The 24,730-nt window shown below is 43.3% G+C and overlaps 1 protein-coding gene across 1 annotated transcript in view; it reads left to right on the top strand.

Moving 5' to 3' along the window:
* ITPR2 (inositol 1,4,5-trisphosphate receptor type 2) overlaps positions 1–24,730 on the top strand; it is a 1,380,003-nt gene that overhangs the window by 980,234 nt on the left and 375,039 nt on the right. Inside the window, 2 exon segments of the mRNA XM_029597493.1 lie at positions 3,540–3,796; positions 19,614–19,814. Coding sequence (XP_029453353.1) covers positions 3,540–3,796; positions 19,614–19,814 — 458 coding nt within the window.

Genomic DNA, 24,730 nt, shown 5'->3' with positions numbered 1-24,730 from the left:
GGGGGAGTTCCTTGCCTCTCTAGATCTGTCGGAGGCTTACCTGCACATTCCCATACTCCCAGCTCACCGGCGTTTTCTCCGCTTCAAGATACTGGATCAACACTTTCAATTCAAGGCACTACCTTTCGGATTGGCGACCGCTCCTCGCACCTTCACCAAGATTATGGTAGTAGTAGCGGCGACCCTACGGAGGGAGGGCATCCTTGTTCACCCCTATCTGGAAGATTGGTTGATTCGTGCAAAGTCTTTCATTCACGGACAGTCCTCTGTAGCCAGGGTCATCCAGGTCCTCCGCTCTCTGGGCTGGGTGGTGAACTTCACCAAGAGCTTCCTCGTGCCCTCGCAACACTTGGACTTCTTGGGGGCGAGATTCGACACATGCCAAGGCAAGGTCTTCTTACGTCCAGACAAGGCTCAATCCTTGCGAGATCACATACGTCGGTTTTCTGCGTTGCCAGAACCCACCTCCTGGGACTATCTTCAGCTATTGGGGCTGATGGCCTCCACCATCGATCTAGTACCCTGGGCCTTTGCACATCTGCATCTTCTACAGGCAGCGCTTCTTTCCCGTTGGAAACCAGTCTCATGCGATTATCAGATGATACTCCCTCTACCGCAGGCTGCCAGGGACAGTCTCAGCTGGTGGTTGAATTCATCGCACCTGGATCGGGGCGTCTCCCTAGAGGTGCCCAATTGGGTGGTAGTGACCACCGATGCCACCCTCGGTTGGGGAGCCGTCTGCGATCGAAGAGCCACGCAGGGGACGTGGTCTGTGGTAGAAGCAAAGTGGCCGATCAACCGCCTGGAAACCAGGGCGGTAAGTTTGGCGCTCCAACATTTCCTTCCGCTGGTGCAGAACCGAGAGGTCAGGATTCTCTCGGACAACGCCACCACCGTGGCATACATCAACCGCCAAGGAGGTACAAGGAGCCGACACGTATCGATCGAGGTAGCAATCCTGATGGAGTGGGCAGAAATTCATCTTGCCCGCCTCACAGCGTCACACATCGCCGGGGTAGACAACGTTCAGGCGGACTACTTGAGTCGCCAACAGCTGGATCCCAGGGAATGGGCCTTCTCAGACGAGGCGATGCAGCTTCTTGTCCACCGGTGGGGCGCGCCACATGTGGACCTGATGGCGACAGCACTCAATGCCAAGGCCCCCCCGCTTCTTCAGTCGCAGAAGAGAGCGCGGCGTGGAAGGGGTAGATGCCCTAGTCTACCGTGGCCTCCACACCTACTCCTCTATGCCTTTCCGCCCTGGCCCCTGGTGGGCAGAATGCTCCGCAGGATAGAAGGCCACCAGGGACCCGTGATCCTCGTCGCCACAGAGTGGCCCCGTCGCCCCTGGTTTGCAGATCTTCTTCAACTGGCGATAGATGGGCCGATTCGTCTGGGACATCTTCCTCGTCTTCTACACCAGGGCCCGGTATTTTTCGAGCAGGCAGAACTCTTCTGTCTTGCGGCATGGCTTTTGAACGGCGTCGCCTCAGGCGCAGAGGCTACCCGGAGGCGGTAATTTCGACTTTGCTGCGGGCTCGGAAGACGTCCACGTCGGTAGCTTACATCCGAGTTTGGAGGGTTTTTGAGATATGGTGTTCCAGTCATGGCGCTCTCACCAAATCCTGTGCTGCACTGAGAATTAGATCTAAAATTGCTCCCTCTCTTGTCCGTTCCTGAACCAATTGCTCCATAAAAATGTCATTTATTCCATCCAGGAACTTTATATGTCTAGCATGTACCGATGATACATTTACCCAGTCAATATTGGGGTAATTGAAATCTCCCATTATTACCGCACTACCAATTTGGTTAGCTTCCCTAATTTCTCCTAGCATTTCACTGTCCGGCTCACCATCTTGACCAGGTATCTCCCTTTTGAAAGTTTAGTGCTAGAGCTGTAGATTTACCTATTGTTCCCTTTCCAGTCATGAATTAATATTGAGTCATGTTATGATCACTGTTGCCAAGTGGCCCCACCACTTCTCTCACTAAACCCTGTGTTCCACTAAGAATTAGATCTAAAATAGCTCCTTCTCTCGTCTGTTCCTTAATCAGTTTGCTTCATGAAGCAGTTATTTATTCCATCCATGAACTTAACCTCTCTAAAATATCCTGATGTTACATTTACCCAATCAATATTGGGATAAGTCAAATCTCCTGTTATTACTGCATTGCCAAATTGGTTAGCTTCTTTTATTTCTTTAAGCATTTTATTGTCCATCTTATCATTTTGGCCAGGTGGACAGTAGTATACTCCTATTGCTATATTCTTCTGCAACACACATGGGATTTCTACCCATAAATATTCTACGGTGCATTTAGTCTCTTGCAGGACTTTTATCCTGTTGGACTCTATTCTGTCCCAAACATAAAACGCCACCCTGTCGCCAAGTTGATCCATCCTATCATTGCGCAATAATTTGTACCTTGGTTTAGCACTGTACCATTGGTTATCCTCTTTCCAGCAGATGCCTGAGATGCCAGTTATGTCTACCTCTTCATTCAGTCCTATACACTCTAACTCTTCCATTTTACTTCTTAGAATTCTTCCATTGTCATACAGACATTTCAAAGTGTGTTTTTCTTTGTATTAACAACCTGCTTATCAGTTGACAGGGATAACTTAGAATCTTTTCTCTGGTGGTTCTTCACGTATAAGCAATGGTCTACTTTTGCTTTTATTGGAATCTCCCTTTTGGAATGACCTAACTCTCCTGTTTCATTAGTATCCTTCAAAGATACCTCCCTCTGAACCATGTGCTGATGAGTGACTGTCAGCTTTCCTCCTTGTTCTAGTTTACGATACTTTATCTCCTTTTTAACGTTAAGGCCAGCAGCCTAGTTCCACCCTGGTTAAGGTGGAACCCGTCCTTTCTTAAAAGACTCTACCTTCCCTAGAAGGTTGGCCAAAAAAAGCTGAAACCCTCTTCCTTGCACCATCATCTCATCCACAGATTGAGACTCCGGAGCTCTGCCTGTCTGTGGGGACCTGCGTGTGGAGTAGGGAGCATTTCAGAGAATGCTACTCCAGAGGCTCTGGATTTTGGCTTTCTACCAGGAGACCTTCCTACTCCAAGTCAAGACCAGGCTGTGAGACTGAAGTTGGGAGTTGATTACTGTATTGTCGCAGGTCTCATCTGTATGCCTCAGTTCCTCCAGGACTGCCACTCTAGCCTCCAGAGATCGAACTTTTTCTCTGAGGCCAGGATTATTGAATTTGTTTTCCCAAATTGCTAGATAGAGCAACTTGATAGTAATAGTTCATGACACTGCAGAGTATTTATGGCAGAGTAGTTGAACATAAAGCCTGTCTATCTATGTATATTGTTGTTTTAGTATAATACTTACATAACTAAGCATCATCTTTGCAGCACATCTATAATCATGGCTGCTGAGTACTTAAGTTATTACATAGACTTACATTCTGAACATGGAATTGATCATAGGCTTTTGCAGAAAAGAACAGCATTTTTGACTAATGAAAATACATTTTTAAGCATCAATAACATTTATTAATTTTATTTTTTCTTTTGCAGCTAGAGATTCTGGATTCCATCTGAAAGAGGGAATGAAAGGGCAGTTAACAGAAGCATCTTCTGCTACATCCAAGGCATACTGTGTATATCGAAAAGAAATAGACCCAGATATAGATCTCTTGGGCTCAGGAGCAGATAGTGGAGGCAATGAAGAAAAATCTTCAGAGGAGGCAGTCATGAGTCCTGCTATAGCCATTATGCAGCCTATACTCCGATTCCTTCAGTTACTCTGTGAGAACCACAACAGAGAGCTCCAGGTACTATATCAGGCCATCAAAGCAGCCCTCCAAATGTTTCTTCTTTGGCCTGAATAAAATGGAAATTGTCATAATGCCTCTGTATCGCTCCATGGTGAGACAGCATCTTGAATACTGTGTACAATTCTGGTCGCCGCATCTCAAAAAAGATATAGTTGCGATGGAGAAGGTACAGAGAAGGGCGACCAAAATGATAATGGGGATGGAACAGCTCCCCTATGAGGAAAGACTAAAGAGGTTAGGACTGTTCAGCTTGGAGAAGAGATGGCTGAGGGAGGATACAGATGTTTAAAATCATGAGATGTCTAGAACGGATATATGTGAATCGGTTATTTACTCTTTCGGATAATAGAAGGACTAGGGGGCACTCCATGAAATTAGCATGTAGCATATTTAAAACTTGAGTGAAAAACTCTGGAATTTGTTGCCAGGGAATGTGGTTAGTGCAGTTAGTGTAGCTGGGTTTAAAAAAGGTTTGGAGAAGTTCTTGGAGAAGTTCATTACCTGCTTTTAATGAAGTTGACTTAGAAAATAGCCACTGCTATTACAAGCATCAGTAGCATGGGATAGACTTAGTTTTTGGATACTTGCCAGGTACTTATAGTCTGGATTGGCCACTGTTGGAAACAGGATGCTGGGGTTGATGGACCCTTGGTCTGACCCAGTATGACATGTTCTTATGTAAAGAAAAGGATAAAGGTATCTTCAAAATATAGTCTCCTTGATCATTTTTAGGCACATTTCATTAGAGTGAGAGAGCTATAATGGACGTTTGTCTATATGTCTTTTTATACATATCCATGTGCAGGTATGCATGTGCAGCTTTGGGCCTGTAGTCAAGCATCTGTACATGCCATGTGTCCGGCAGCTGAGAACCCACTTGCCATCTCCAACCCCATAACAGTTGCAATTGGGGAACAGAAAAAGCTATGGGCATCCATATTGTGCCAGTTCTGTGAATATGTGGGAGAGGAGATGGGAGAGGTACCTGAAAGGAAATGTATTACTGGGCATGGCTTCTCACATGCACTTTCCAACTTGTTAGTTTGTATATCCCTTATCCAGCAGAATATTCCTCAGTTATACAAAAAACAAGTTTGCTTACCTGTAAACAATGTTTTCCATAGACAGAAGGATACTATATAGTAACATAATATATGATGGCAGAAAAATGTCCACTTGGTCCACCCAATCTGTCCCGTGAACCACAGTCTTTTGCCCCTCGCCCCCCAATCATATATAGTTCCTTTGGATTTCTGTACCCAAAAGCATGACTCTACAATTCTTGGCATTGAATCCCAGCTGCCAAACCTTCAACTATTTCTCAAGGTTTTAGTTCTCTTCTCATTCTTTCTACTTCTTCAAGTGTGTCCACTCTGTTATAGCTCTTAGCTTCATCCACAAAATGATAAACTTTTCCTTCTAACACTTTCACAATATTGCTCACAAAGATATTGAACAGAACAGGCCCCAGTACCAATCACTCTTCACTCTTCTCTCTTCAGAATAGGTTCCATTTACCAACACGTCTGTCAACCGATTTGTAATCCATTCCACCATCTTGGGACCCACTCCCAGGTTTTTTAATTTAGTTCATGAGCCTCCTATGTGGATTTCTTTGAAATCTAGATAAATCGCATCAAGTACTTGTACATGATCTAATTCTCTAGTCATCCAATCAAAAAAAATCAATCACATTACTTTGATGCGACCTTCTTCTGGTAAAGCCATATTTCCTTGGATCCTGCATCTTACTGGATTGTATATATTTCACTATCCTTTCCTCCACTAGAGTCTCCATTAATTTTTCCATCATCAAGATAAAGCTAACTAGCCTATAGTTTCCAGCCTCCTCTCTGCTACCATTTTTTGAAGCAGGATCACAAACCTTCTCCAGTCTTGCAGCACCACTCCTGTTTCCAAGGATCTTTAGAACAGGTCTATCAGCAGACCTGCTAGCACCTCTCTTAGCTCCATTAGTTTCCTGGGATGTATCTCAATAGGACCCATGACCTTGACCGCTTTCAGTTTTGCTAGTTCCACCCAGACACTTTCTTCTATAAATGGAGCGATATCTATCAAACTCCCATCCATACTCTTACCAACCAGCAACAGTCTTCCTCCAAGATCCTGTTTAATATTTCTGCCTTTTCCTCATGTTTCTCTACACAGCGATTCAATCTTAAAACACAACCACTAGCCACCTCTTTTCTCGGATATATCTGAAAAATGTTTCATCTCACTTTACCTCTTTGTTTTCCATTCTTCTACTTGGAGTTTGCCTTCCTAATTTGTTTTCTCTTCTTTTTCAGTTTCTCTGTGCTTTTCTTCTTGAGATCCTTTGCACTTTTTGAATGCTAATATTTTTGCCTTTATTTTTTAGTCACATCCTTTGAGAACCATATCAGTTTCCTTTTTCTCTTACTTGTATTTATTTTTCTTGCATAAAGATTTATTCCCTTTATAATAGCTCCATTTAATTTGGCCCAGTGTTGTTCCATTTTACCTGTTTTCTCCCAGTTTTCTAGCTCCTCCTCAAGGTTCTTCCTGTTTTCACAAAGTCTGTATTTTTGGAATCCAGAACTTTACTCTGTGTGATTTCTCTGTTTTGACTGATACATCAAACAATACCATCTAATGATCACCAATGCTCATTATTTGTGAGCACCAGGTCCTGATGGGATCCATCACCATTTGTCTAAGCAGAGCTTCTTGAAGATTAGAATATGTGCTGAATCTGACATCATGAGCTTTCATTCGCAGCTACTTCTGAATAATTCCCTTATTTTCTATCCCCCATCCAATTTATTTTAGTTCAGTCATAGTGCATGGGTGATGATATCCAATAGTGCCAACATGAACCCAGCTCTCAGAGCTCACTTAAAGACCTATGTGAGCAAGTGCAGGAGTTCCTGAATACGCATAATGCTGTTTTGATGGGAAGAAATGCTTTTTTGTGAAGCAAGTCTATCCAGTCTACTATGAATTGCATTTTTTGAACTGGAACTAAATTTGACTTGGCAAAGTTGACCAAAAACCCCAGGGACAGGAAGAGCCATATGGTCTTCCCATAAGACTGCAGAACTCCTGAGGGGCATGGACCTGTCACCCAGCCAATTGTGCACATATAGAAACATGCAGATTCCCTGCTGACAAAGCTGTACTGCTACTACCTCAAGGCATTTTATCAATATCCTCAGAGCCTCATAAAGGCTAAAAGGTAACACCTTGTACTGATAGTGTGCATCCTTTCTCCAGAAACATGAAATACCTTTGATGGGCAGGGTGAATGGGGATATGTGCATGTGTCTTTCAAATCCAGAGCACACATCCAGTCCCTCAGTGGAATGAAAGGGAGAATCATCTGAAGGGAGTTCATGTTGAACCTTTCCTGCACCAATAACTTGTCTAGTCTCCAAAAGTCCAATATAGATCTCATTCATCCCCCTCTCCACTTCCCTCCCCCCCCCCCCCCCAACTTCCTGGGGATTAGGAAATAACTGGAATAGAATCCCTGGCCACATTCCTGAGTGATGTTTGACTGCCTTCTACTGAAGGAATGACTCCACTTCCATTTGCAATTGAATGGATTGAGACGTATTTGAGCTGAAAATGTAAATCCATCGGGTCAGAGGCATGCAAGATAAATGTAAGTAGTAGCTATAAGCCACAATTTTCAGGAACCATTGGTCTCTGGTGATATGCAGCCGTTCTGGGTGGAAGGACTAAACTCGACCCCACTGGAAGAGGTGAGTTTAAAAGCCATTAAAAACTGATTCTGGCCTTTGGCTGCATCTGCTGCTCAGCCTTTGGCTGATACCTTTCCCTCTAATGACCTCAGCCAGGCAGTAGTTGTTGCTGAAAACCGGGAGGAACTTGATGACACTGAAAAGAGTGATAGGGGCTTCTTTTGAAGAATGGATGGTTGTAGGTAAAATACTAGTATCTGGTGGGATCAGTTGGTTCCTTGCTGCAGTGATTGCAAGGTGGATTGATGTTCTTTAATTAGTTTACATTTGATACGTTTACATTTGACACTACAAAGATCCTTATACATGTGATATTTGTTGTTGTAAGCAGTTATTTGTCCCTCTTGATGCAAGAAACGTGTATGTGTCGGGAGACCCAAATGTTTTCATGTTACCTGTGAACATCATGTTTCAAGGACATAATAAACCATTCTGGATATTTGAAACATGTTCTGCCTTGTTTATGTGATTACCTTTGGCATTTGGAATACAATATGCCTTCATTTGTGACCTCTGTATCATCTTTTGCTCCTTTAATTAGTGCCTCTTGAAATTTGTCTCCAAATTAATTATCCCCAATACAGGAAACATCGACAATGCAGTCATGCATTTCCTATTGGAGGGCACTTGCTTGCAATCCTGTGAGCTGTCGGACTCCTGCACAAGAGGCCAAAATCCTAGTCACTGTATCAAAAGCTTCCTAAATGAAATGAATGACGTACTTCTCACATTTCTTCAATAAGCAGCAGAAGTCTGCCTGCTCTGGGTCTGTAGAGTTCATCAGAGGTTTTAGCTGTTGTATGCATTCATGTAGATACTGCACCATATAGAGCTGATTAGCCACAATCAGGCACTTGGCATGGACCCCTGGAAGACTTTTTTCCCAAAAACTTCCAACACCTTTGCGTCCTTCCCAGGAGGCATGTTGGAAATTATCATGAGTGCGCTTAACACTTTCTTTATTTAAAAATCTTGTCTTCTGCCACTCCCCAGAAAATTTTCCGATCAGTGTGGATCACATGTGAAAATTCATAAAATATATACAATTAACACAAAAAAAAAAACAATTTCAGACAAAAACAACTGAAACATAAAGCCAAATAATTAAAAACATATTAAATAAATTCTGTTCTCATCCATATTTATCCTTAAAAAATAAAGTTTTCAACTTCTGTCGGAAAGCACTCAAATCTGCTTCATTTCCTAAGTGCACTGGGATTGAATTCCATAAAATAGGGGCTACCATTGTAAAGGTTTTAGCATGGGTTTGAACAAGTCTATAGCAACATACAGAAGGAAGCTGTAACAATCTGGTTCCAGATAAGTGTAAGGCCCTTACGGGCATATACCATATAAGTTTATCCATAAGGAAAAGGATCATCTGAAAACAAACAAGTTATATACTACCACTAACATCCTGAATCTTACTCTCCATTTTATTGGAAGCCAATATAATTGCTGGAGGGAGGGGATTATATAGTCCCAACGAGATAACCCAAACAATATACGAGCGGCAGTATTCTGTATTAATTGCACTGGCTTTATCAACTTCTCATGAAGGGCTAATAATGTAGCACAATAATCAATATGTCCGAGGACCAGTGATTGGAGTATGGCCCTGAATAAAAGTACTGGCAGCTATGGGCGCAAGGGTCTCAGCTAACTTGATAAAACAAAAGTTTAGACAGGTGTCATTATTATAGTGGAGTCTAACAAGACTTCTAAACTACAAACCTTCTGATAGTATGGCTATTGTTTTGCCTTCATAGGAGAAGCAATGGACATACCTCCTTTAAGCGGATCTTTACCAACCCAGAGTAATTTTAATATTAAGTGATAGTCCATTTTTAAGCAGCCAAGATCTAATCTGGACCATGCATTCATGAAATTGAATAACACTTAGAATATATAGCTGAATATCAGCATATATTTAACAAAATACACTTTGGGGTAGATTTTAAGACCTGTGCGCGCGCACACATGGATGCGCGATTTTATAACATGCGCGTGCCAGTGTACGCATGTTGTAAAATCGGGGGTCGATGCGCGCAAGGGGGTGCACATTAGTGCAACTTGTGCGCGCCGATGTCTGCGGCTTCCTCCGTTCCCTCCCAAGCTGCTCTGATTTCGAAGCGGCCTGGGGGGGAATTTCTCAACCCCCTAAACTAACCTCCCTTCCCTTAACTTTCCTGCCCCCTAGCCCTAACCTAGATCCCCCCCCCCCCCCGACCTTTATCCTGCCTTTTGTGCCTGCCTCGGGGCAGGCGCAAGTTACACGCGCCGGCACCCTGCTGGCACGCGATCCTCTGGCACAGCAGCAAATGGCTTTTGCAATATGTTCAACCCAGGACCTGAGGTTAATCCAGGATTTGATATCATGTGGGGAGGAAGGGAGCTTTCCCATCCATTTTAAGACTTAGATGGGAATGAAGGAGTAGCCTAGTGATTAGAACAGTGGGCTGTGAACCAGGGAAGCCAGGGCACAAATCCCATTGCAACTCCTTGTGACTTTGGGCAAGTCACTTCACCCTCCATTGCATCAGGTCCAAACATGTTGTGAGCCCACTGGAGACAGGGAAATACCTATAGTACCCAAACAAAATCTTATTTGAGGTGCATGAAAGACAGAGTATAAAACAATCAAATAAATAAATAAATAAATAGATAGGGAAGAATCTTATCTCAATTCCCTGCATCGTGAGTCCAATGCCTCTTTCCTAGAGGAGAAGTGGCTCAGCCGCCCAGTCTCATGATGAAGCTTTGTACCATGGCACCTTCTTTGGTGCCTCCATCTTTCAGGCACAGTGCTGCTACACTCTAGGTGGATAGTAGTGAGTGTCTGTAGGTAATGTTTCAATTGCATATATGTAAAAGCGTGTTTAGAGTCCAGGCCATATTGGGATTCCAGCTTTAGAAAGGGAAAGAACCGACCATCATGGTCCACCACTTGCACAATATGTCTAACCACTTTTTGAGCCGATTGTAAGAAGATATTAGATTCCATCCCTGGAGTGAAAGCTCAATTGCCTGCAAGGGTATAAATATCGATGCTGTGTGACTGTGCTCTAATTTAGCACATAGGAACTTCCAAGCCAACCACATAGAAGAACTGGATCTTTGACACTTCCTATTTCATCCCATTGGCATTTGAAGAGGGATTGGTTGCCCCCGTTCTGTCTTGCATATGACTCTGCTGCTCTTCTGAGATACTTAACATGTAAAGTGATAATGACGTCTATGCAGAAGTAAAGAGAGCTTTTTTCAAAATGAGGAGAGAGAAAGAATGGCTATTTTCTGTTTGTATCGTGCTATGTGACATCTTTCTGGCATTGTCAACTTTGAGCCCTTATTACAATAATGACTGTCTGAACAAAAAGAACATAAGAAATTGCCATGCTGGGTCAGACCAAGGGTCCATCAAGCCCAGCATCCTGTTTCCAACAGAGGCCAAACCAGGTCACAAAAACCTGGCAAATTACCCAAACACTAAGAAGATCCCATGCTACTGATCCAATTAATAGCAGTGGCTATTCCCTAAGTAAACTTGATTAATAGCCGTTAATGGACTTCTCCTCCAAGAACTTATCCAAACCTTTTTTTAACCCAGCTACTTAAGTGCACCAACCACATCCTCTGGCAACAAATTCCAGAGCTTTATTGTGCATTGAGTGAAAAAGAATTTTCTCCGATTAGTCTTAAATGTGCTATTTTCTAACTTCATGGAATGCCCCCTAGTCCTTCTACTATTCGAAAGTGTAAAAAAACGATTCACATCTACTCATTCAAGACCTCTCATGATCTTAAAGACCTCTATCATATCCCCCCTCAGCCACCTCTTCTCCAAGCTGAACAGCTGTAACCTCTTCAGCCTTTCCTCATAGGAGAGCTGTTCCATCCCCTTTATCATTTTGGTTGCCCTTGTCTGTACCTTCTCTATCGCAACTATATCTTTTTTGAGATGCAGTGACCAGAATTATACACCGTATTCAAGGTGCGGTCTCACCATGGAGCGATATAGAGGCATTATGACATTTTCCGTTTTATTAACCATTCCCTTCCTAATAATTCCTAACATTCTGTTTGCTTTTTTGACTGCCGCAGCACACTGAGCCGATGATTTTAAAGTATTATCCACTATGATGCCTATATCTTTTTCCTGGGTGGTAGCTCCTGATTTGAATTTCCTTTAATTATGACAGGGCAGCAGCTGTCAGAGTTTTAAAAGACTCTAGAGCCTAGTGGGGGGTGCTAATTTGCATGATATACATTATAAATTTCTGTTGAGAGCATACCTATCCCCAACTTGCCTTTTTTAGGTAGGACTTGTGAATTCTGAGTCTTGTGTTAAATGTAACACAACTAGAGGTACTCTAGGACATTACTTCTGGATGTGCCCTGTGTTCCAGAGCTTTTGGGCAGAGTGAAACACTTTCTTTTTTTTTAATTATTATTTATTTTCATACATTTTCATAATTACATTCAAGCGAACAACAAAAACCATCATCTTGATTTACGAAAAGCAGTGACCTTGAACAATTAATTATAGAATAATCTTAAAATCAAGGAAAAACAAGAAAAAAGAAAGACATCACTTTATTAGTCCACATTAATGGGAGATAAAAATAAAATAGTTTTAACAAAAATAGGTTGTTATATACATATGCCAAAAACTTAATACCTAATCCAAACTCATAAAAACTCATTGAACAGCAAGCATGTTTCCTGAAGGTGACTTATTCTTCAAGAAACCGACAAGTTGAATGTTACGCTCCTGCCCACAAGAAGCATGGGCAGGCTCTTACCTTCTCACAGACAGCCAGCCAGCCAGGCTGCTGACGCTGTTGCTTGCTTTCTCCCTGAATCAGCTGGGGCTCCCCGCAGCTGTTGCCATGCGGTCGGCTCCTGTTTCTGCCTTTCCACGACGTGCTGCTGCGATCCCAGGACCTTTAGCCAGCAGCGAGACCGTCTCTCCCAGTGCCTGCTTCAGCCCGGGTCCTTGCCTGGCAGGGAGCCATCCCTGCCGGTGCCTGCAGCTCTTTACTCTGCCTGCAGCCTTACCTCTCCTCCTGGGGCTGTCTTCACGGCATGGAGCCGTTCCTGCAGTCAGCCCTTCTCCTGCTTCTGTTCTCTCACAGTTCCCTGCAGCCAGCACTTCTCTCTGCCGGTGCCTGCAGCCAGCCTTACCTTCTCTGTTTCTGTCCATGCGGCTGGGAGCTGCTCCACTGAACTGCCTTCACCCAGCTCCAGTCCAGGGCTGCTCCGCGGCTTCCTTGGGCCCTCCACGTGGCTGAGGACGCCACCAGCTTCCAGCTCTTCTCTCCAGCTTCCTAGGGCGCGGGCGCGCGCCTCTCTGCTCCTCTTAAAGGGCCAGCCAGGTGTGGCCCCCTGCTGACCCCTCCCTGGGCGTTGTCCACCTCAGCCCTACTAAAGGGCTCAGCTTTCAGTGTGTCTTTGCCTTCGCAAGGAGTTGGTCACTCCTGAGATCCTTCGCTCCAGGAAGTCGTCCGTGTTCCAGCACTTCTGCAAGGTCCTGTGTTTCGTGTTACCTGTCGGAGCTCCTCGTCCAGTCCTGATGTCTGCCTGCCGTTCCAGTCCCAAGGTCTGTCTCTTGATCCAGTCCTGATGTTCCTGCTGTTCCTGATGTCCATGTTCCAGCCCTGAGGTGTGTCTCCTGTTCCAGTATCTGTGTTCCAGTCCTGATGTTCCTGCTGTTCCTGATGTCCATGTTCCAGCCCTGAGGTGTGTCTCCTGTTCCAGTATCTGTGTTCCAGTCCTGATGTTCCTGCTGTTCCAGATATCCTTGTTCCTGATCCGAATGCTTTAACCTGCCTTGTGCTGCCAGGAGAGCAGCCGTATCCTTGCCTTGTGCTGCCAGGAGAGCAGCGTATCTTTGCCTTGTGCTGCCAGGAGAGCAGCGTATCCTTGCCTTATGCTGCCAGGAGTGCAGCGAACCTGCTTCCTCTTTCCTGTGCTCTCCCGCTCTCTGCGTGGTCCGCGACCAGCCTTCCAGGGCTGTGTAGGGCGCGCATGGGACAGGGTGGTCCGCGACTCAGTCCCGCGGGTGGCCTGAGTAGGGCACCCTGAGGGTCAGTGCCCATGTCTACCTTCAGCCCTCGTTCCTGATTCCACCTCTGTGCATCCAGTCCTGAGTCCATGCCTGTGCCTGTCCACGTCTATGCATCCTACACCTCATTCCTGAGTCCACGTCTTTGCCTGAGTCCACGTCTAAGGATCCTGCATCTATGCCTGAGTCCACGTCTATGGATCCTGCACCTCGTCCTGAGTCCATGTCTATGCCTGAGTCTACGTTGTTCCTGAGTATCGTCTGAATCCATGTTCCAGTCATCGCTGTCCTGGCCTCCATCCGGCCTGCCACTTCGTGCCGTACCCTGCGGCAGGTCCGAAAGGGCTGGGAACGGTCGGAGGACTGTTCACAAGACCAACATTGCGTTGTTGGGTCTTCCGAAGGGTGCAGGTCCGGAGGAGAGCCTGTCTTCCATGTCACTCCAGCCCTGCTCCCGTCCAGCCCATGCTCGGGCATGCCACGCCTCCCACGGCACTTCTTCAGAGTCCTCTGGGGTCGAGCCGTGGCCCAAGGACACACATCACCCAGGAGTGGGATCGCTCTCCTAGCGCTCCACAACAGTTGAATACGATCAAAGAATACATAGGTGTGGCCCTGGTATTTAACTATATATTTGCAAGGAAAATGAAAAATAAAACTAGTACCAAGGGCCAACACACTATGTTTTCTTAAAAGAAAAATCTTCCTACAGTCTTGCATTTCTCTCACAACATCAGGAAAAACATGAGTTCTTTGCCCATAGAATATCATGTCCTCGAGATGAAAAAAAGCCTCAAGGTCCATTGTTTATCTGTTTTCCAAGAAAATTCAACAAGTAATGTAGCTCTTCTCTTAATTTCATAAGATGAGTTTTCTAGGAAACCTGTCAAGTCCATTGATTCAGGGCTCATTTTCTCTTCTCCTAGACCCACTGGAGACAGGGAAATACCTATAGTATTTCTGTACCTTCTGTATTGAAGGCTTGTCTTCTAGATGCTAAATCCAACCTTTCATCATATTGAGGTGCATGAAAGACAGAGTATAAAAAAATCTAGGAAAGAGGCATTGGACTCACGATGCAGGGAATTGAGATAAGATTCTTCCCCATCTATTTATTTATTTATTTGATTGTTTTATACTCTGTCTTTCATGCACCTCAATATGATGAAAGGTTGGATTTAGCATCTAGAAGACAAGCCTTCAATACAGAAGGTATAACCTCAGGAAAAACTTTCAGGAAATCTAAATAAAATCTCCTGAGCATGTTATGAATCAGAAGGTGGACCCCTGTTCCAAGGTAGAGTCAGCGCTACCTAAAATGAAGAATCCCCTTAGGTCTCTACCATCGGAGGGCAAGGCCGAATGCTGTAGCTGTAGAACGAAGGCATCACCCTGGAAGCTCGAGATCCCCCCAGGAGAAGCCCATAGGAATCCAGCCGCTGGGACTTAAGAGACTCCCTTGAAGACTGAAGAAGGTCTGGATGCAGGCGCCTCCTGCGGGTCGTGGGTTCCAGACGGCTGGTGCCTCCAGCACGTCGTAGTAGTCTTGAAGACGGAGTCACAGAGTAGTCCAAAGCTGGTCCCAAGGGTTCGGTACACAAGAAGGGTCGAAGTCCAGTCCAAGATCAAAGCAGGAGAAGGGTCCGAAGTCGGTCCAGGAGAAATCAGGAGAGGGGTCACAAGTCATACCAGGATCAAGCCAGGGAAACACGAACGCCGGTCCAGAGGTCAGAAGCCAAGAGTCAATCCACGGAGCAGGGGAGCAGAGGGGGATGAAGAACCAAGATCAAGAAGCTCAGAAACAAACTCAGCCAGGAACCTTGATACCAAGGCAAGGTCTGAGGATCAAACCTTGCCTTAAGTACAGGAAGTCAGGGGAGGAGTCTCCGGAGGAGCCATGACTATTTCCTGTCATGGCTCCTTTAAGAATTCAAGTCAGCCGCGTGCACGGTTCTAGAGAGTCAGAGAGGGAGGAGCCGACCCGGCCGAGGAACCATACGGCTGAGCCTGACCGCGGAGCAGCCTGCAGGAGAACTGAAGAGGGCTGCCTGCACTGCAGGAGCCCTCGATGACGCCCGAAGCCTCGGCTGAATTTATCTTTGCTGCTGCCACCAGCTGGACCCAAGTTGCGGCCTGCCGCGGCCAGTGGCCATGACACCCGGCTCCGGTTGTGGCCTGCCGCGGCCGGCGGTGATAACAGAGCATCTCCAAGGGAAAAACCAATGGGCATTTAGGAAAATTCAGAAATTTCAAATTAAATCTTTTTGTATAATTTCCTAAATTTTCAATTTTCCTACTTAGAAGTGATTGGTCTTTAATTAATGAATTTCCCATATTTTGTAACTCAGAACATTTCCCTTGAATAGTCAATAAATATTCACCTTGGTCTTGAAGCTGCTGAATGTTACTATTGACTTAATCTGTTAATTCCCTTAAGTTCCCCAACATCGAATCAATGTATGTGTTAGTAAAGTTAAATGTTAACAATGTATATCTGTTTTAATTGTTATTATATTCATTGTAAGAAGTTGTTATATTTGTAAACTGGAGTGAAGGCTTGTACCAAACTTCGGTATATAAAAACACACAAATAAATAAATAAATAAAAATAAATGTGAGAAAGAGCTCTCCAACAGGGTTATTTATCAAACTGCATTAGGGCGTTATCGTGGGTGTTAGGGCCCTAATGCCCATGATAACTACCGCATCGCAAATTGCATATGCAAATTTTTCATTTGTATTCAAGTGGGAAGGGTTTGGGAGGAGGCTCACTTATATCTAAACTTTTTATACCACTGTAAGAGGGAGCATTATGATCTCTGGGTGAGATTTGTGGGGCAAGGTGGGGTTTGGGGGGCATTTTTACATGTACAGTCATATGTGCGAACAGCACAGTTACCATCAGTGAACATTTAATGTGATTTGGAGTGATGAAAGGTGAAAGAAGAATAGATGTGTGCTATGTTCTCTCTACCTTGCTTGACACACTCTCTACCTAGTGGCAATCAGGCTAGGTAGTAGAGATGTGCATTCATTTTTGCCGAATTGGAAAATTGCAACGAAATTGTCCAATTCGGCATGTTTCAGGCAGCCTGAAAAACGATCTTGATTTTCCCGTTTTTTTAGCGAAAAATCGTTTTTCGGGTTAGCGCGCGCTAACAAAAACTAACAAAAAGTAACAAAATATAACGGTTTTTGTTAGCGCGCGCTAACAAAATGTAACAAAATCCAACGGTTTTTGTTAGCGCGCGCTAACCCAAAAAAACATTTTTTTTGCGAAAAAAAAACCCAAACCGCAAAAAAACAACATTTCCCGCGGCGGCCGAAAAACAAAGAACGACACGAACACAAAAAAGATTCATATCTCTGCTAGGTACAGAGAACATAGAACAAATCTCTTCTTTCACCTTTCATTATTCCAAATCACATTAAATCTTCACTGACGATAACTTTGCTGTTTGCATGTATGACTGTGCATGTAAAAATACCCTCCAAAACCCAACTCACCCCCCCAAACCTCACCCCGAGTTACTAGTGCCCCCTCTTACAGTGGTATAAATAGTTAACATTTTGGTGAAGAAGGTAAAATAATTACGGGGCTGTCTTCATTATCACCGGACCTCTTCTGATTAACCCCGGACTGAGGTGGCATAGGGCCGATGGGACTGAGAGAAACCGAATCTTCATATTGAACAGAGCAGGAGACCTCTATTTCAACAGCACCCATCGATAATCCAAAGTTAAAATCTTCCAGAGTCTTCTGGGGATTAGGAGGGGCTGCAGAAGGGACAGATGGGAAAACCCTTATGCTTCCTTTTCTCTTCTTATCCATTGAGACTTCCGGATAATTAAGAAACAAAACATGCAGGGCAAAAAAAAACTTGCATAAGAGGTGTGCCACTTAGGTGCACGGCTTTGGTGCATCACAGGATGCTGCATTTTATCTCCTCGGTCTCCTCAAAGTGACATCTGTGAGGTAGGAGCTGGTGGTCGAGATGGTAAGTTCCAGGCAAATCAGTGGAGACTGCTCTCACATGCTTTCCTCAATAGCAGGCACAGAGCACCACGTTTTATCTCCTCAGGCCTCTCAAAGTGACATGGCAAAGCGGGAGCTGGCAGTCAAGATGGTAAGTTCCAGGCAAATCGGTGGAGTCTGCCCTCATATGCTCTCCGGCAGTCGCAGGGTTGCCACGTTTTATATCCTCAGGCCCCTCGACGTGATGTCAGTGAGGCAGGAGCTGGCGGTCGAGAGTGAAGTGTGCCCTCACATGCTCAGGGAGAGCATGTGAGGGCAGAGTCCACCGATTTGTCTGGAACATACCATCTGATTAAGATATTGGACTATGTTATATCATTTCCCAGAAGCTTTTCTGTTTGATCATGGAGTAGCTTTTGATGTTGCGAAATGGGTAGATATACTGTTTGTCCGGAAATCTTGTCTAATGGGTAAGAAAGCCATTCTGTTAGTTTGGAATAGAATATGCTACACGATCTAATACAGATGGAAAATCTAGAAACTACACTCTATTTTAAGAGTAAATTTCGTTTTGTGAAAATATGGGATACATATTTACAATCATTAATACTGAAGGTGAAGAGTATGATGCTGAGCTATCCCTGATTGTGTTGGTGATGAATTTAGTTGATGTACCACTTGCGTTTATTGGTATATGTATTAGATATAGCTATAGGCCACTTCTGATTGTCCCTTGTTTAATGACTTTTCCTATGATTACAATGTCCTTAATGGAATATAGGGATGGGAAGGTGGGGAAAGTTTGCTGCAAAGAGAGTGGTCATAATTATCTTTATTTCTGGTATTGAATAGTAGATATATGAGCCTGGAGGACTCTGTTCCCCATTGTGTGTGATCTTTGAGGAGGGAAAGAAGGACATTTGGGGAGTAGAGGGGAGAAAATACTGAAAGTCTTTACTAGTTACTGTATATTTTCTGACTGTTGCTTAATATGCAATGTATGTCAGGCTGTTTTATCTGTGTTTCAATAAATATATTTCACATAATACAGTAGTCAGAAATGTCACCATATTTTACTTCCTCCCTAAACCTCAACTATTGCAAACTGGACTTGTATGACAGGGTATGGACCAACCGGCACATGATCTCTTCCCATATACTTGTGCTAAACACTCACTATTTAATACTGTTAGGGTATGGAATAGTGGGCCGTTCTTATATTAATGCTACATTATGAATTGTTACATAAATTAAATGTTAACATTAAAAATAACCTCAAACAAAATGAAGGTAATCTGGTATCAATGCCAAACATTACAAAACCAGATCATGTATATTTTAACTTGTAAATAATGAACCAAAAGCTGCAAAATGCACCATATTGAAGCAGTAGAGAGAGCATTGGCATAAGAAAAGTTTGTATGCAATTATAAGAAATTTTTGGGGAGTTTATGATGATGCAGCTAGCATTGGCAAAACGTGATTCATGTCGGGCTCTTCATATTACGATAAGCAACAAAAAATAATTATACAAAAAATAAGTTTTTAAAGAATGTTCACTTTAATTTTCACAACTGTGCTTTACCATAAAATTAAAGAAGAGAGTGAAACTAATGATGATGCAGGTAGCACTTTAAGTGAATTCATTACACCAGGGGTGGGCAAGTCCGGTCCTCGGGGGCTGCAAACCAGTCGGGTTTTCAGGATACCCCTAATGAATATGCATGAAATAGATTTGCATACAACTGAGGCAGTGTGTATGCAGGTCTCTCTCATGCATATTCATTAAGGATATCCTGAAAACCCGACTGGTTTGCAGCCCTCGAGGACCGGAATTGCCCACCCCTGCATTACACTGTGCTAAATGAAGTCAGCTCTCCTTTAACCAAAAATATTGCAGCATTTGGTTCATTGTTTATAAGTTAAAATATATATGATCTGTTTTGTGCTGTTTGAACATTAAAAATAAACCAAAGAGTTTATTATCAAGCATTATGGTATTTATTTATATATGTATTTATTTTACAGAACTTCTTAAGAAATCAAAACAACAAAACTAACTATAACTTGGTCTGTGAAACACTGCAGTTTCTTGACTGTATTTGTGGAAGTACAACAGGTGGCCTTGGTCTTCTGGGTCTCTACATCAATGAGAGGAACGTAGCTTTGGTCAATCAAACACTTGAGAGCTTGACTGAATACTGCCAAGGCCCATGTCATGAAAATCAGGTAACTAAAGGTATTTCTCAGGAATGTGCAACTGATATAAATAAGTAAAATGTACAATAAAATAATAAATTTGACAAATAATTATCAACTTTCCCTAATGAGTTAAGTAACATCATAATATATATTCATGTATAATGCTATTTTAATTTGGAAGAATACATCTATATGTACATAATAGGGGTAGAATCTTGATGAGTACCAAGCAGGAAAATGTTTTGAGGTTGATCATATCTAGTGGCCTCAAGACTGCAAAACAGAACTGTAGCAATGTATTTGGGAGAACCAGTGCATAAAAAATGGGGTGGTAATATATCTGTATACATTACTGCTGAAGTCTCTGCTGGAATATTTCACCTAAATCTGAAGGCTGTATTGCCAAAAAGTTATAGATAGAACAGTCCAGAGGAGGCCTACCAAAATGGTGTGATAAACTTTATGTGGAGAAACAAATTATATATATGCACTATAGATAAAGGGAAGGTAGGAGAGAACAATACAGGAGTGACTTAAATAATGAACAAGAAGTAAGACAGTGTTTGGGGGTAAAAAGGATAACAGTGGATGTAATTGAGAAAACAAAATGGTATCAAGATTCATGAAATCATAGGGATGTGCAGAGGGATGCCATATGTTGCATTCGGGATTTGTATTCGTCGGGGGGGCAGATACGTTGCATTCGGCAAAGGGGGCCCCCAATACGTACATGCGTTAATTCGTATTTGTTTCCCGACTAACATTGAATTAAGTATAACCCCCCAAGACTTACCAAAATTCCCTGGTGATCCAGCGAGAGGTCCGGGAGCCATCTCCTGCACTCACACCCTTGGCTGCCAGTATTCAAAATGGCGCCGATAGCCTTTGACCTACTATGTCACAGGGGCTACCGGTGCCATTGGTCAGCCCCTGTCACATGGTAGGAGCAATGGATGGCCATCGCGGAAAGATTAAATGATTTCTTTCTTCGGTGTTTACTGAAGAGGATGTTGGGGAGGTACCCATACTGGAGAAGGTTTTCATAGGTAATGATTCAGATGGACTGAACCAAATCTCGATGAACCTAAAAGATGTGGAGAAAATCACCTGGACCGGATAGTATATACCCCAGAGTTCTGAAGGAACTAAAAAGTGAAATTTCAGACTTATTAGTAAAAATTTGTAACCTATCATTGAAATCATCCATTGTACCTGAAGACTGGAGGGTGGCTAATGTAACCCCCATATTTAAAAAGGGCTCCAGGGGCGATCCAGGAAACTACAGACGGGTTAGCCTGACTACAGTGCCAGAAAAATAGTGGAAAATGTTCTAAACATCAAGATCACAGAACATATAGAAAGACATGGTTTAATGGAACAAAGTCAGCATGGCTTTACCCAGGGCAAGTCTTGCCTCACAAATCTGCTTCACTTTTTTGAAGGAGTTAATAAACATGTGGATAAAGGTGAAACCGGTAGATGTAGTGTACTTGGATTTTCAGAAGGCGTTTGACAAAGTTCCTCATGAGAAGCGTCTAGGAAAAGTATAAAGTCATGGCATAGGTGGCGATGCCCTTTCGTGGATTACAAACTGGCTAAAAGACAGGAAACAGAGAGTAGGATTAAATGGACAATTTTCTCAGTGGAAGGGAGTGGGCAGTGGAGTGCCTCAGGGATCTGTATTGGGACCCTTACTTTTCAATATATTTATAAATGATCTGGAAAGAAATATGAGGGTGGAGAGGGATGGTGATAGAAATAGTCACAGTATGTGAACAGAGCTTTGGCGGTTCGTGTGTGCAATCTGTGGGGTTTGGGTTAGTGTAGGAGGAGATAGGTGGAAAGAGAGACATTTTCCGTTTTATTCACCATTCCCTTCCTAATAATTCCTAACATTCTGTTTGCTTTTTTGACTGCTGCAGCACACTGAGCCGACAGTTTTAAAGTATTATCCACTATGATGCCTAGATCTTTTTCCTGGGTGGTAGCTCCTAATATGGAACCTAACATCGTGTAACTACAGCAAGGGTTATTTTTCCCTATATGCAACACTTTGCACTTGTCCACATTAAATTTCATCTGTCATTTGGATGCCCAATCTTCCAGTCTTGCAAGGTCCTCCTGTAATTTATCACAGTCTGCTTGTGATTTAACTACTCTAAATAATTTTGTATCATCCGCAAATTTGATAACCTCACTCATCGTATTCCTTTCCAGATCATTTATATATATATATAAATTGAAAAGCACCGGTCCAAGTACAGATCCCTGAGGCACTCCACTGTTTACCCTTTTCCACTGAGAAAATTGACCATTTAATCCTACTCTCTGTTTCCTGTCTTTTAACCAGTTTGTAATCCACGAAAGGACATCGCCTCCTATCCCATGACTTTTAGTTTTCTTAGAAGCCTCTCATGAGGGACTTTGTCAAACACCTTCTGAAAATCCAAATACACTACATCTACCGGTTCACCTTTATCCACATGTTTATTAACCCCTTCAAAAAAATGAAGCAGATTTGTTAGGCAAGACTTCCCTTGGCCAAATCCATGTTGAGTGTGTTCCATTAAACCATGTCTTTCTATATGCTCTACGATTTTGATCTTAAGAATAGATTCCACTATTTTCCCGGCACTGAAGTCAGGCTCACTGGTCTATAGTTACCCGGATCGCCTCTGGAGCCTTTTTTAAATATTGGGGTTACATTGGCCACCCTCCAATCTTCAGGTACAGTGAATGATTTTAATGATAGGTTACAAATTTTAACTAATAGATCAGAAATTTCATTTTTCAGTTCCTTCAGTACCCTAGGATGCATTCCATCCGGTCCAGGTGATTTGCTACTTTTTAGTTTGTCAATCTGGCCTACTACATCTTCCAGGTTCACAGTGATTTCGTTTAGTTCGTCTGACTCATCACCCCTGAAAACCATCTCCGGAACTGGTATCTCCCCAACATCCTCATTAGTAAACACGGAAACAAAGAATTCATTTAGTCTTTCTGCAATGGCCTTATCTTCCCTAAGAGCCCCTTTAACCCCTCGGTCATCTAATGGTCCAACTGACTCCCTCACAGGTTTCTTGCTTCGGATATATTTTTAAAAGTTTTTATTATGAGTTTTTGCCTCTATGTCCAACTTCATTTCAAATTCTCTCTTCGCCTGTCTTATCAATGTTTTACACTTAAATTGACAATGCTTATGTTTTATCCTATTTTCTTCAGATGGATCCTTCTTCCAATTTTTGAAGGATGTTTTTTTGGCTAAAATAGCCTCTTTCACCTCACCTTTTAACTATGACTGTAATCGCTTTGCCTTCCTTCCACCTTTCTTAATATGTGGAATACATATGGACTGCGCCTCTAGGATTGTATTTTTAAGCAATGTCCAAGCCTGTTGAACACTTTTAACCTTTACAGCTGCACCTTTCAGTTTTTTTTCTATTTTCCTCATTTTATCAAAGTTTCCCTTTTGAAAGTTTAGTGTTAGAGCTGCAGATTTACTTATTGTCCCCCTTCCAGTTATTAGTTTAAATTTGATCATGTTATGATCACTGTTGCCAAGTGGTCCCACCACCGTTACCTCTCTCACCAAATCCTGCATGCCACTAAGAATTAAATCTAAGATAGCTCCCTCTCTTGTTGGCTCCTGAACCAATTGCTCCATGAAGCAATCATTTATGACATCCAGGAACTTTGTCTCTAGCAAGACCTGATGTTACATTTACCCAGTCAATATTGGGGTAATTGAAATCTCCCCAAGGTTCTTTTTCCCTTTTCATTTACTTTTTCCCCTCCTTTATTCACTCTTCCATTCAATTATTCCTTCTTTATTTTACTACCTCTTTCTTTTGCAGCTTCTGCTGCAGTCAGAGCTCTCTACGAGGCCTCTACACAGGTGAAAGGAGTTGTCTTATCCAGCATAACCTTTTTTTCCTACATAGAATCTGCAGTTAATGATACTGTCCAGGTGACAAGTTGTTTTCCCATTAAAATTTCCTACAATAAATATGTCACTATTTAATACATGGATGGAATGTCTAACCATCTTTATCATTTTTTATTTGCATGACTATTATCATATTTCGATAGGAAGCCACTATAACATTTATTGTAGCCATGATAATGCAATTTACTGATCTTAATAGTGATGTGCTTAGTTTTAAGTGTTCGGGTTGAGCGCTTTGTGGGAAAATTCATTTTCCCACGATTTTTTTTTTTTTTGGCAAAATGATGGCGTCGGCCACCCATTGCTCCTACCATGTGACAGGGGCCGACCAATGGCACTGGTAGCCCCTGTCACATAGTAAGGGCAAAGGGCCACCGGCGCCATTTTGATTCCTGGCAGGCCCGATGGCCCGAGAGCAGAAGATCGCTCCCGGGACCCCCGCTGGACCACCAGGGCTTTCAGTAAGTCTTGGGGGGGAGATCGGGATGTTGGGGGGAGTTGTAATTAAGTAAATTTGAAGGGTTGGGTTGGGTTTTTGTTTTTTTTTTTAATAAATGTGCCCCTCCCCCCCACGCTAACCCGAAAAACGAATTTTTCCCGAGGTTCGGGGAAAATCCGTTTCAGGATTCGGGCCCTCTGACCCATGCCGAATTAGACAATTTCATTGAAATTCCCTCATAGGGATCTCCCATTGTGATAGTGTTTTTTCCATCGTTCGGTGAGTAAGTTCACTATTCCCGGTTGGTTCCTGCTCCCACCTTTTCCGGTGTCCGCAGGTCATCGACCGTTTTTGGGTCTCAACCTCTGCCATTATGGCAACAGGTTTCTGAAAATATCCAGAGTGCCCCCGAACCATGTCAATAACCAACCCATGATGTCTGTGTGCTGTGCTTCAGCTCATCACACGACGTGTCTAACTGCCCAAGTTGTGCCCAGATGACTCTGAAGGGTAGGCGGGCTCGCCTCGACAAGATGGAGACTCTGTTCAAAATCAAGT

Source organism: Rhinatrema bivittatum, chromosome 4 (assembly GCF_901001135.1).
Source record: "Rhinatrema bivittatum chromosome 4, aRhiBiv1.1, whole genome shotgun sequence".
NCBI classification, from domain to species: Eukaryota; Metazoa; Chordata; class Amphibia; order Gymnophiona; family Rhinatrematidae; genus Rhinatrema; species Rhinatrema bivittatum.
The sequence above is the reverse complement of the archived record's forward strand: the minus strand, read 5'-3'. Positions and strand labels throughout refer to the sequence as shown.